The sequence below is a fragment of the Marmota flaviventris genome, chromosome 8 (genome assembly GCF_047511675.1).
Source record: "Marmota flaviventris isolate mMarFla1 chromosome 8, mMarFla1.hap1, whole genome shotgun sequence".
Taxonomy (NCBI): Eukaryota; Metazoa; Chordata; class Mammalia; order Rodentia; family Sciuridae; genus Marmota; species Marmota flaviventris.
In genome coordinates, this window is record NC_092505.1 from 41399021 (window position 1) to 41414107 (window position 15087).

The 15087-nt window shown below is 34.2% G+C and overlaps 1 protein-coding gene across 1 annotated transcript in view; it reads left to right on the forward strand.

Annotated features, from left to right (window-relative positions):
• Positions 1-15087, forward strand: part of Vps8 (VPS8 subunit of CORVET complex) — a 252940-nt gene that overhangs the window by 45340 nt on the left and 192513 nt on the right. Inside the window, exons 14-15 of the mRNA XM_027951524.2 lie at positions 940-1020; positions 4081-4251. Of these exons, the coding sequence (XP_027807325.1) occupies positions 940-1020; positions 4081-4251 (252 nt within the window). The remainder of the gene's footprint in view (positions 1-939; positions 1021-4080; positions 4252-15087) is intronic.

The following is a 15087-nucleotide window of genomic DNA, read 5'->3' on the forward strand; positions in this document are numbered from 1 at the left end:
GGGGAATAGGCAATGTGGGTGTTGATGTTTCTAGTTTATCATATGCACTTTCATCATATGCAGCATATGATCATTTTACCAGAACGTTGTTTCACCTGGGGCAGGTAATTTAGTGAAGTAAAGATGACTGTATGAAGGGCCCACATTAAGTGATTTCAGTTTTTTTTAAGGTAATAAATGAAGCCAACACTGCAAGTGGTGGGACTAGGAGGCAAAGAGCAATTGAGACTTAAAAGACATCTAGCACACTACTGTGGAAGCATTCAAGAAAAACAGGTTGAATTGAATGTTGTGAATTCCAGGTGGCCAGGTTATCTTTTGCTTTATTTTTCTTCTTCACGATTCTGTTACCTTGGAGCAGAAGTGGAGAAAGCAAATTATGAGGATGGTTGAGGATTACAGAGTATGTATGTGTGTGTGTGCGTGTGTGTGTGTGTGTATATATATATATACACACACACACACACACGCACACATAGAAATAAAATATTGATACTAGAGTTCTTTTGGGAAATTTTGGGTTGTGTGAACTATAATATTATTATAGTTTAGAAAAATACATATTTGTTACTTTTAGCTTCTGTTGCCTTTTTTTTTTTAATAAACATTTGTTTGGCTTTACACATGTCACCAATCCCATCTTATTTTCTAGCTATATACAATTATTGATGTGATGGATTTAGGTTACTTTGAGTTATGACAGAATAAAAATCATATTATAGCATTTGGCAACACTGACAGCTAGACCACTAACCAGACATTCCTTGAGTTTTGGTACAGATCACAGAGCAAATGATTTTTCTAAATTTATGTACTGGTTTCTCTAATTATCAATATTTGGGGCTTGTCTTTATTGAATGGGAATCATACTCTAGGTAGTATATAATTAAATACTTCAAACAATAACTGATGTTTAGGTTGTTTTCATTTCATCATCAGGTTAAGAGAGATGAATCTGGAGCCATACATGTGACTAAACAAAAGCACCTTCACCTATACTACGACCTCATCAACTTTACTGTGAGTATCATTCAAACTGAATGCCCCCATTGATTTCATGCAATTATTTTGAATACATGGTGTATTAAAGCTAATAGGAGTTCTTCCTTGAACAGAAGGATCATATACATACAGGCAGAAGTGAAATCCTGCTTATATTGAATGATGCCACATAATTATTGCCTTTTGGCCTGATGTTTTGCTGAACACACAAGACCAGGCAATTTTTCTTTGATGTCTTGATTAATTCAAAGAGAAGTCTGGGTTCAGAAGTATTTAGATGACTTTCTTTAGGATTATTGCCCCACTTTCTCTGTGAACACACTTTTGTATTTCTGAGCTTGTCCTAATGAGTTTAGGAGATTAAATTACTATTCTTGTGGTTAAAAACTCTACTGAGTTCTCTCTATACCTTATATCTCAGTTCTGAATGACATCTTGGTTGTTTTTTTTTTTTTTTTTTTAAAAAGCTATCTTTTTTTTATCAAATTTTATTTTTTTATTTTTCAAGTGTATTAGTTTTTAGTGTATTAGTGTATTAATTTTGAGAATAGTGGAATTACAGTATTTTTTATTTCATTACTTTTGTTTTTAGGACATCAGTATCTGATGTCCATTGAAATATTCTGTACATGCATGAATATAGGCAGCCCTGAATATAAGGGAAAACCTCATTTTTCCAATAAAAAGACTAATAAAATTGTTTTTCCCTCCAGTTTTGTAATGTATAATTTTCAGGATACAGATGAAATATATATGTTTTTTATGATGTATGACTTATTAATTTAATTGCATATTGCATTTTTTACCCCCAGAGACAGAGTCTTGCTTAAGCACGTCTCAAATTCGTAGGCTTAAGCAATCCTTCCTCAGCCTCCCAAGTAACTGGGACTACAGGCTTATACTTCTGTGCCTTGCTTTTATTGTTTTGAGACAGGTCTTACTATGTTCCTCAGAGTGATCTTGAACTCCTGGGTTGAAGTGATCCTCTTGCCTCAGCTTCCTAAGTTCTGGGACTACATACAGGGACCATTGGGCCCGTCCCACTTTACATTTTGAACTCACTCATAAACTATTGATTTAGAAATAAGGTCGAGCATCCTTAATCTGAAAATCTGCAAACTGAAATGTTCTAAAGCCCCAAACTTTTTGAGTGCCAATTTGATGGCACAGGTGGAAAATTCTACACTTGACATCATGTGACAGGTTTTAGTTAAAAATGCAGGTATGCCAAAAATATTGTATAAAATTACCTTCAGGCTATGTGTATATGAAACATAAGTGAATTTCATATTTAGATTTGGGTCCCTTTTACAAGATATCTCATTATATATGTAAATATTTCAAATTCCCAAATGAATCCAAAACACTTCTTGCCCTAAATATTCCATATAAGGGATATTTAACCTGTAATATTTTTTTCCACACGTGTTTTGTGAAGTAACTTTGTTCAGATTTTTGTAATACATCATTGTCTTTCTTATCACCCAAAACCCTGTTGAATCATCTAACACAATTTTGTAGAATTCATGATCATCACTTCTGTTTAAGATGATTGAAATACAATGTTTTAAACATCTTCCTATGAGTATGTAACTGTAAATTTTTTCACAATCACAAGTAGCCATTCTTTCAATAGTAGGTCAGTTGGTGATTTCATTTGTCCTTTGGCAGATCCACGATGTGACCATTAACTATATTATTTTATAAATGACCTTTAAAAGGACTGTTTACAACACTGTCAATATTTGCAGTTGTGGGGTTGATTGCAGGAATAATGTCTAAACTTAATTCTTTCTGTGATTTTCTCTTTCTTTTAGCCAGGTGACCCTTTAAAGTACCTAAAATCTAGCACCGATTTAAGGTTGTATAAGGGTAGAGTGTCTTTCCTAGAAGATACTTTGTTTTTCAAATTAATCAAGAGAATACCTTTTAAGAATTCTTTGTAAACATTTTGCTTATCAAATTTCCTTTGTCTGACAAAGATTGAGATGAGGGACCTTTTAGTGGCTACTCTACAGTGATCGGCCATAACTGTAGCATATGCTAAAAGAAAACCCATTTTCAATTTAGTTTTCTTTGATATGGCATTATGCAAATAATCTAATAAATGGAATAGGTTATACAAATATATCAGTGTAAACACTTTGTTCTACTTGATAATTCTGATTGAGCAGATTTTAAGATTTCATTTATTTCTTGGAGAAGGATTGTGCTTTCTAATTTTCTTTTTGAAAATAAGAAATCTTATTTTACACATAACTCAAGAAATTTATCAAAATGGTATTGTTAAGATTTCTTTTTTTTTTTTTTCTCTTTTTAGTACCAGGGATTGAACTCAGGGTCACTTGACCACTGAGCCACATCTCCAGCCCTATTTTGTTTAGAGACAGAGTCTCACTGATATGCATAGCACTTTGCTTTTGCTGAGATTGGCTTTCATCTGTGATCATCCTGCCTCAGCCTCCTGAACTGCTGGGATAGGCATGCATCACTGTGCCCAGATAAGATTTTTAAAATTATTAATTTAGTATTATTTAAATTACAATGGTGTTTATTAAAGAAAATTCAGAGGATACAAAATAATAGAAAGACAACTCTCCCTTAATTTTTAGGGAGTTTTAGAAGGAATCATATGTTTCAAAAGCTTCTGTGTTAAAATATGCATTGCTTCAGTGCTAGCAATCATCCTCTGACCAGGTAGGTTTATGAAGCTAAATTTTCTCTTTTGTTTAATTAATATAAAAATCAGAAATGTGAAGTTTGTCATTGCACTGAAGTCATTTGTGCCAATCCACTTTAAACAAAACTTATAAAATCCCATATATTCTGTAATCTATTATAGCCTTTAGTCAGTCATCTTTTACACTATTAAAGTGTTATTTTAGCACTGTGAAAATTCAGTACTATTTTTCTCTGGACTGTTACTGAATAGTTCTTGCCATGATTGTGTTACCATGTTTTAAGTTATTAAATAGATAAAGTCCTCGATGTAATTTAGCTGAATGGCCAGACTTTCTTCTCCTGAATGATGATGTGGGCTGGACCTCACTTTTATTTTGTTGTGTGCTTAAATTGCAGTGGATAAACTCTCGTACAGTTGTGCTCTTAGACAGTGTAGAGAAATTGCATGTGATTGATCGGCAGACACAAGAAGAACTGGAAACAGTGGAGATCTCAGAAGTTCAATTGGTATATAACAGCAGCCATTTCAAGTCACTTGCCACTGGTGGAAATGTCAGCCAGGCTTTGGTAAGGGTAATCCATTATTTTAGTGTTACTTACTTTGATAAACTTGGTGTTTTGTTGTTTTGTTAAAGAAATAGGAAGTTATGGGGACTATTTTCCTGTCTTGAGGTGTTTCTTTGAAAGCCACTAGCTGGAAATAAATGGGTGTGGAGGTATTTGTAGATATCAGGATGTGAGCCAAACCTGTTATTTTTTCTTCAGATATGTCATTAATTTAACTTAATACCAAAGAGTTATTAACTTTTATACTGAAAAGTGAGTGAAATTGAGAATTTGTCCTTGTACATGACTTAATTTGAATTGATAAAATCAAAATATTTTAGGAAGTTCAATTTGGTAACAATAAGCCTGGTACATTTAAGGGACAAGTGGCCTACGAGACTTGACCAGAAATGGTAGTGGTAGGTATTGAAAAGCACAGATGGCTTTCAGAGAAAGAAAATTCTTTTAGGGCAGGTGGTAGATGAAGTATAGGACCTTAAAGAGGGGAAAATAACACAAAATTTATGATCTTAGTATTAATTTTACTCTTATTATAGGCAACTACAGTTACAGCCTTAAGCAGTTTATATAAGTAGTTTATAGTTAACTCACTTTGAATCATGATCTCATGTTTCCTACCATTAATCTTTAAATAAGAAAAATAGACTGATGTAAGACTTTCCTGGGTGATTTCTTGAAAGAAGTAGTAATGACGATCATATTTAATGAAAATCTGTAGCATGATATATAGGCATTGCTTAAATTTCTTTTAACTTCAAAGCAATATATATATATGTATGCATGTATATATTATGAATGTATATATATGTATACACACACATATATATATATATGGGTGTTCCAGTTCCACAATTTTAAAAAATATTTTTATTTGTTATTGATGGGCCTTTATTTATCTATTTTTTTAATATGTGATGCTGAGAATTGAACCCAGTGCCTCACACATGCTAGGCAAGCGCTCTACCACTGAGCCACAACTCCAGCCCCCAGTCCTACAATTTAAAAACCAAGAAAATCCAGAATAAGAAATGATAGTGCAATAGGATTCACTAAGGTAATAATAATTACCAACTGAAATAGGTATTTTCTTTCACACTTTGAACTTGAACTTTTAGCCAAGATGGACTAATGGGGATTGGATTTACTCTCTTCTCTAAGATAATCAAAAGTAATAATAATAATAACAATAACTGTGGGAAAAAAAAAAGAAACTGTAGTTCTCAAGACATGGCAATGTCTGACAAAAGAGAGAACAAATGATGTGAGCTCTGTGATTGCCCTAGCTTCCAAACCTGAATATCTCTGGGCTGTGTCTCAGGGAGGAGGAGCTCATCTGGAGCCTAGAGGACTCCATGAGTTGAGGAAACAGAGCTGAAACTGCGGGAAGATAAAGGTGAACTGAGTTTGCAGTGTAGCATACCAGAGAGGAGAATCCTATCAAAGAATTTCCCTTGAGTATTTAGCAGACTTCTGATCAGCAAATGCGTTTGAAGATAATACCCAAGGATGGGGAAAGCACTGGAAATGTTTTGAAGGAACTGTATCTAGTGCTCAATCAGGACCGAATGTAGTTCTTGTAACATGAGTTAGAATGGGGAGCTTCATCATTCACAGAGCACTGGATAGAGTCTCTAAAGGCATCTTACCTCAGTAGTGGGGAATTAGGACTAAAGTAAATGCTCTATGGGCCTCCACTAACAAATCTTAAAAGCAAAATCAGAAAGGATCAAACTGTTTCCAAGTAACGTAACCATCCCCAGAACAAAGCACAAGACTATTGACAGAATACAGAAATCTCCACAATCCAATAAGGTAAATTCACAATTTCTGTCCTTCAGTTAGAGATTACTAAGTATGGAAAGAGGAAGAAAAATACAATCTATAATAGGACAAAAAATCAATCAAAAGTAACTCAGACCTGACATAGATATTAGAATTATCAGTCAAGGATATGCTGAGCTTCTTGAATGGGTTTACAATTTTAGGAAGTTTTTATGTCCCATGTGTCCAAAATGTTAGAGACCTAGGCTGTCTTTAAAAAGATGCTAATATGACTTCTAGAAATGAAAACTATAGTGTGTAAGACCAAAAAAAAAAAAAAAGAAATGCACTAAAAGGGATTAATGGCAGGTTAGACATTGCAGGATAAAAAATTCATGAACTTAAAAATAAGAGTAGTAGAAATTATCCAAAATGAAATACAGAGAGTTAAATATTTTAAAAAGTATTAGTGAGCTATGAGACAACATAAAGTAGCCTAATACATTGTAGTTGGACTCACTGAAAAGAGAAAAAATTGGAAGAACTACTTGTGAAAAACTTCAGTTCAGTGAACCCAAACACAAGAGAAATAGAAAGCTATATAATCTGATCAAAATGAGTAATAAGAGAAAAATTTTAAAGTGGCCAGAGGAAAAAAAGACATCAAACGCAGAGGAGCAGTGAGTTTGAGAGCAGATTTTTCATCTGCCAATCTGTATCAGTCTCCACAGAAGATACACAATGAACAAGCATGTGTAAAAGTGCTCACCATCATTAGTCATTATGGAAATGCAAATCAAAACCACAATGAGATACCACTTCAGATCTACTAGGATGGCTTTAATAATTTTTTTTTAAACAGAAGACAATAACAAGTTGGCAAGGATATGGAGATATTGGAACCCTCATGCACTGTTGGTGGAAATGTGAAATGATGCAAATGCTGTGGAGGATACTTTGGCAATTCCTTAAAAAAAAAATTAAACATAGAATTATAATCTGACCTAGAATTCTAATACTGGGAGAATTGGAAACATACTCACAGAGAAACTTGCAGATGGAAGCATTATTCTTGGTAGCCCCAAAGTGGAAACAATTCAGTATCCACCAACTGGTAAATGGGTACAAAAAATGTGCCACAGCCATATAATAGAATAGTTTCCACAGTTAAAAAGGATGAAGTGCTGGGTGCAGTGGTGCTTGCCTGTAATCCCAGCAGCTAGGGAGGCTGAGGAGGAGGATGACGAGTTCAAAGCCAGCCTCAGCAAAAGTGAGGCACTAAGCTACTCAGTGAGACCCTGTCTCTAAATAAAATACAAAATAGGGCTGGAGATGTGGCTCAGTGTTCAAGTGCTTCTGAGTTCAGTCCCTGGTAACACGACCCCCCACCCCTAATGCTATATTAAAGTGAAAGAAGGCATATGGGAAGATTATATATTGTTTGCTTCTACTTATCTACATGTCCAGAAAAGGCAAATTTAAAGAGACAGACATAGATATATTAGTGATTAGTGGGGGTAAGAATTGAGATTGACTTCAAAGAAGTATAAGGATTTTTGTGGAATGATTAAAATATTCTTAAGCTGGATTTTGGTGTTGATTGAACAGTTGTTAATTTAAGAAATCATTGAGTTGTATATCTATTGATCAAAATTTATGGCATATAAATTGTACCTCAGTACTGTTGTTTAACAAAAGCAGTTGACTGATTAAAACAAAAATGTGTTGTGAGGTTTATTATACATAAATGTCATATATATGACGTAAATAGTACATGGTAGCAGGGAGTAGGGGATGTAAGGGCATCATTGTAAGGTTCTTACAGTATTCATCAAATAATATAGTGTTATTTAAAAGTCGATTGAGATAAGTTGAAGTTATATATTGTAAACTGTAGAGCAGTCACTAAAAATATAAGTTGATAGCAATGACAAAATGTGATGTAAAAAGATATTCAAGAGATACCTGCCAGAGCTCAGGCTCGGCCCAGATCCGCCTCTCTGATCTGCACAGGAGAAGGGCCCAGGGTAAGCTTGGGTCCGCCCCCTGCACTCCCCACCTGAGAGCCTAGGTCTAATCCACTTCCATCTTGAGACACTGCAGCCATCCCCATGGCCTTCCCAATGCAGTAGCCTCTACCTTGGCACAACAGACAGGGCCTAGAAGCAGCTGCATCTTGGAGCAGGCATCCCAAAGCCAGTGTAAGGACCACCCTTTCAGCCTCATTTTTTTTTTTTTTTTTGTACCAGGGATTGAATTCAGGGGCAATCAATCTCTGAGCCACATCCCCAGCCCTATTTTGTATTTTATTTAGAGACAGGATTTCACTGAGTTGCTTAGCACCTCATGATTGCTGAGGCTGGCTTTGAACTCTTGATTCTCCTGTCTCAGCCTCCCGAGTAGCTGGGATTACAGGCATGAACCACTGTGCCCAGCCTCAGCCCCATCTCTGAAAGACGTTGCATCCGTCTTGGGGCACCTCCACTGCTATCTCAAGTTACCTCCTGCTATTGCTACCACCACTTATAGTTGTAGTAGCATCCACCCTGGGACACCAGCAGGGTTTGGAAGCCCAATACCAAGGTGAGATACAGATAATCTGCACAGTTACTACATGATTATAGGGTAGAAACTGTAATACCTCAGATCCACACTGCAAGTAAGGAAATCACATAGACAACATGAAAAAACAAGGGAGGAAAGTGCCCAAACAAACCAGGATACTATAATAACAGGACCATGGTCAGTGCAGTTGATAAAATGTCACAGAAGGGGTTCATAATGTTTATAATTGAAATGATCTGTGAATTAAAGAATGACCTAAATGAGTAAATACAGGCAAAATTGATCACTCCAATGAAGAGATAGGAACACAAATACAGGCAACCATTGGTGACACCAATAAACAGATAAGGGAGCAAATACAGGCATCCATTGATCTTACTGACAAAGAATAAGGGAACAAATACAGGTAGCAAAAGATTATTTCAAGAAAGAGAGATTCTGAAAAAAAAATATCAGAAATCCTTGAAATGAAGGAAACAATAAACCAAATAAAAAACTCAATAGAAAGCCTCACCAACAGGATCACTTGGATACGACTAGATCACTTGGAAGACAGAATGTCAGATAATGAAGACAAAGTATACAGTCTGCAAAATAAAGTTGACCATACAGTGAAGATGGTAAGGAACCATGAGCAGAACATCCAAGAATTATGGGATAGCATCAAAAGATCAAGTCTAAGATTTATTGGGATAGAGGAAGGCACAGAGTTTCAAACCAAAGGAATGCACAATCTCTTCAATAAGATAATATCAGAAAATTTCCCAAAGAATGAATGGGAAAATCAAATACAAGAGGCTTATGGGATATCAAATGTACAAAATTACAACAGATCTATACCAAGGCACATTATAATGAAAATGCCTAGCATACAGAATAAGGATAGAATCCTTAAGACTGCAAGAGAGAAGAATCGGATCACACATAGCGGGGAGATTGATTTGTATCTCAGCAGATTTTTCAGCCCAGACCCTCAAAGCCAGGAGACCCTGGAACTGCATATATCAAGCTCTGAAAGAAAATGGATGCCAACCAAGAATCTTATATCCAACAAAATTAAGCTTTAGATTTGACAATGAAATAAAAACCTTCCATGATAAAAAAAAAGCTAAAAGAATTTACAACTAGAAAGCCTGACTACAGAACATCCTCAGCAAAATATTCCATGAAGAGGAATTGAAAAACAACAATGAAAATCAGCAAAGGGAGGTATTACACTAAAGGAAAAACTAATCAAAGGGGAAATCAAGTCAAGTGAAATACCAAAAATAAACAAAAATATCTGGGAATACAAATCATGTCTCAATAATCACCCCGAATGTTAATGGCCTAAACTCACCAATTAAAAGACAGACTGGCAGATTTGAATGAAATAAAAAGACCCAAGAATATGCTGCCTCAAAGAGACTCATGTCATAGGAAGAGACATCCACAGACTGAAAATGAAAGGTTGGGAAAAATTATACCACTCACATGGACTGTGGAAGCAAACAGGGGTTTCCATCCTCATATCAAATAAAGTAGACTTCAAGCCAAAGTTAATCAAAAGGGATGAAGAAGATATTTCATACTGCTTAAGGGAGAGGAATCAGATTACATATAGGGGGAGACCTATATGTAATTCAAGACATTCATCAACAAGACATAACCATAATAAATATATATGCCCCAAACAATGGAGCGTCTACATTCATCAAACTCTTCTCAAGTTCAAGAGTCAAATAGAGCACAACACAATAATTTTTGGTGACTTTAACAGACCTCTTTCACCACTGGATAGATCTTCAAACAAAAGCTGAACAAAGAAACTATAGAACTCAATAATACAATCAACTACTTAGACTTACGTGACATATATAGAATATTTCATCCTTCAACAAGCGAGTACACTTTCTTCTCAGCAGTACATGGATTCTTCTCTAAAATAGACCATTTTTATGCCACAAAGCAACTCTTAGCAAATACAAAAACGTAGAGATTCTACCCTGTACTCTATCAGATCATAATGGAATGAAGTTAGAAATCAATGATAAAATAAAAAATAGAAGCTACTCCAACACCTGGAGACTAAATAGTATGTTACTGAATGAACAATGGGTTGCAAGAGATACCAAGAAGATTAAAAAAATTCTTAGAGGTGAAATGATAACACAGATTCAATATATTGAAATCTCTGGGACACTATGAAGCCTCATTGCATGGAGTTCATTCCTTAAAAGAAGAAAAAAGTCAACAAAATAAATGACTTAACATTACATTTTGAAGTCCTAGAAAACGAAGAACAAATCAACACTAATAACAGTAGAAGATAGGAAATAATTAAAATCAGCTGAAATCAATGAAATTGAAACAAAACAAACAATTGAAAAAATTCACAAAACAAAAAGTTAGTTCTTTGAAAAAATAAATAAAATTGACAGACCCTTAGTTATGCTAATGAAGAGGAGAGTGAAATCTCAAATTACATATGTGATGAGAAAGGTAATATCACAACAGACACTACAAAAATACAGAAGGTAATTAGAAATTATTTTGAAAACTTGTACTCCAATAAAAAAGAAAATATCAAAGGTATCAACAAATTTCTAGAGTCATATGATTTGCCCAAATTGAATCAGGATGATATACACAATTTAAACAGATCAATTTCAAGTGATAAAATAGAAGACACCATCAGAAGCCTACCAACCAAGAAAAGCCCAGGACCAGATGGGTACATAGCCGAGTTCTACAAGACCTTTAGAGAAGAACTAATACCAATACTCTTCAGTTTATTTCAGGAAATAGAAATATCACCCGATTCCAAAACCAGGCAAAGACACATCAAAGAAAGAAAACTTCAGAGCAATATCTCTAATGAACATAGATGCAAAAATTCTCAATAAAATTCTGGCAAATCAAATACAAAAACATATCAAAAAGATAGTACACCATGATCAAGTGGGGTTCATCCCAGGGATGCAATTTTGGTTCAACATACGGAAATCAATAAATGTAATTCATCACAGCAATAGACTTAAAGATAAGAACCATATGATCTCAATAGATGCAAAAAAATAAATTTGATAAAATACATCACCCCTTCATGTTCAAAACACTAGAAAAACTAGGGATCACAGGAGCAGATCTCAACATCGTAAAAGCTATCTATGCTAAGCCTCAGGCCAACATCATTCTAAATGGAGAAAAATTGAAAGCATTCCCTCTAAAAACCAGAACAAGACAGGAATGCCCTCTTTCACCACTACTGTTTAACATAGTTCTTTAAACATTGGCCAGAACAATTAGACAAATAAAAGAAATTAAAGGGATACAGATAGGTAAAGAAGAACTCAAACTGATGACAAGATTGTATACCTAGAAGACCCAAAAAACTCCACCAGAAAACTTCTAGAACTAGTAAATGAATTCAGCAAAGTAACAGGATACAAAATCAACATTCATAAATCAGAGGCATTTCTGTATATCGATGAGAAATCCTCTGAAAGGGAAACGAGGAAAACTACCCCATTTACAATAGCCCCCCCCCAAAAAAAAAAAAAAAAAAAAACTTGGAATCAACAAAAGAGGTGAAAGATCTGTACAATGAAAACTACAAAACCTTAAAGAAAGAAATCAAAGAAGATCTTAGAAGATGGAAAGATCTACCTTGTTTTTGAATAGTTAGAATTAATATTATCAAAATGACCATACTACCAAAAGCACTATACAGATTTAATGTAATTCTGATCAAAATCCCAATGATATTACTTAAAGAAATAAAAAAAAGCGGTTATGAAATTCATCTGGAAAAATAAGAGACCCAGAATAGCTAAAGCAATCCTTAGCAATAAGAGTGAGGCAGGTGGCATCACTATAACAGACCTTAAACTATACTACAGAGCAATAATAACAAAAACAATATGGTATTGTCACCAAAATAGAGTGGGAGACCAATGGTACAGAATAGAGGACACACAGACTAACCCACATAATTACAGTTATATTAGACAAAGGCGCTATAAACTTACATTAGAGAAAAGATAGCCTCTTTAACAAATGGTACTGGGAAAACTGGAAATCCATATGCAACAAAATGAAATTAAACCCCTATCTCTCACCATGCACAAAACTCGAAGTATATCAAGAATATAGGAATTAAACCAGAGATACTGTGTCTATTAGAAGAAGTAGCCCCAAATCTTCATCATATCAGACTAGGCCCCAACTTCCTTAATAAGACTCCTATAGTGTAAAGAATCAATAAATGGGGTGAATTCAAATTAAAAATCTTCTTAGCAAAAGAGACAATCAGTGAGGTGAATAAAGAGCCTACAATTTGGGAACAAATTTTTACCACAGGCATGTCAAATAGAGCACTAATCTCTAGGATATATAAAGAACTCAAAAATCTTAACACCAAATAAACAACTAATGTAATCAATAAATGGGCCAAGGAACCGAACAGACACTTCTCAGAAGAAGATATACAATTAATAAACATATGAAAAAATGTTCAACATCTCTAGCAATTAGAGAAATGCAAATCAAAACAACTCTTAAGATTTCATCTCACTCCAATCAGAATGGCAGCTATTAAGAACACAAATAACAATAGTGTTAGCGAGGATATGGGGAAAAAGGCACACTCATACATTGCTGATGGTACTGCAAATTAGTGCAGCCAACATGGAAAGCAATATGGAGAATCCTTGTAAAACTGGGAATGGAACCACCATTTGACCCAGCTATCCCATTCCTTGGTGTATACCCAAAGGACTAAAAACAGCATACTACAGGAATACAACTACATCAATGTTTATAGCAACATAATTCACAGTAGCTAAACTGTGGAACCAACCTAGATGCCCTTCAGTAGATGAATGGATAAAGAAAATGTGATATATATATAAATAATGGAATATTATTGAGCATTAAAAGAGAATAAAATCATGGCATTTGCAGGTAAATGGATAGAGTTGGAGAATATAATGCTAAGTGAAGTTAGCCAATCCCTGCCAAAAAACAAATGCCAAATGTTTTCGCTGATTCATAATGTGGTGGTGGAGGGCATAGGATGATTATATGAATTCTAGGTAGGGCAAAGGGGAGGGAGGGGAACGGAGCAGGCATGGGGGTAGAAAAGACGATAGAATGAGATGGACATTATTACCGCAAATACATGTATGAGAACATGATTGGTGTGACTGTACTTTGTGTATAATCAGAGATATGAAAAATTGTGCTCTATATGTAATATGAATTGTAATGCATTCTATTGTCATATATAACAAAATAAAAATTAAAGAAATTCAAAGAAATATATATATGAGAAAAAGCACAATTAAAAATCAGTTAATTAATATATCTAAACACAAACATATAATAATTACTGAGAATGCCAGTGGATCCAGATATTTCAAGTAAAGGGCAGAGATTATCAGACTAGGAAAAAATATACAATGGATATGCTATCTATAAAACCCTTCTACATTAAACCTGTATTTTATCTATCCATAAACATCCATCAATTAAAAGAATAGAAAATGAGACTAAGTAGATTTCAGAGGAAGAAATATTGTCAACAGTAAACAGAAATTTCCAAATTGTATAAGAGATTCAATTTAATCAAGAAGACATAAGGATCTTTAAAGTTTCAGCACCCTTTAAAGAACTGCAAAACATATGAAAGAATAACTTAGGGAACCGAGAGGAGAAACAGACAATCCATATTTATAATGGGAAATTTTAAAATTTCTATTTTAAAATTAATAGAATAAGTAGAAATTAATAGACAGAAAATCACCAAGTATATAAAACTAGGGGGGAGGGGAAACATGATTAATGACTTGACTTAGCTGACATTTGTAGAATATCATACCCAACTGCAAAATTTTTCAAGTGCACTAGCATTTGAATAGATTATGTGGTGTGCCATAAAACAAATTCCACATATCAGAAAAGATGGTATTATCAGGGTAAATCTGGAGACCATCCTAATATTTGGTAGTTAAAGAATATCACAAAGAAAAATAGAAAATATTTTTAACTGAATGAAAATAAAATTATGACATTGAAATTTGTGGTTTATAATTAATTGAAGGATTTTTTTTTTTTTTTTTTTTGTAGGGGAGGGCAGTTTTGGGGATCCAACTCAGGGCGTCATGTATGTTAGGCAAGCGCTCTCTCACTGAGCTACTTCCCCAGTCTTAAATCAATTTGGGAGAGTAAATTACAGCAGTAAGTACTTATATTAGGAGAGAAGAAAGATATCAAATCAGTGATTTAAATTTCTACCTTAATTAAAGAAATAAAAAAAGTAAAATAAAGTAAATTGAAGGAAGAAATAATAAAGATCAAATAAAGAAGTCAAAAAAGGACAAGCAGTAGAGAAAATCAACTAAACCAAACTGATTTCTTTGAAAGATGAATTAAATTGATAAATCTCAAGTGAGACTAATCAAGAAAAAAGAAGAGCCAGATAATCAATATTAGGAGAAAAATGATATCACCGTAGATTGTATAAATATT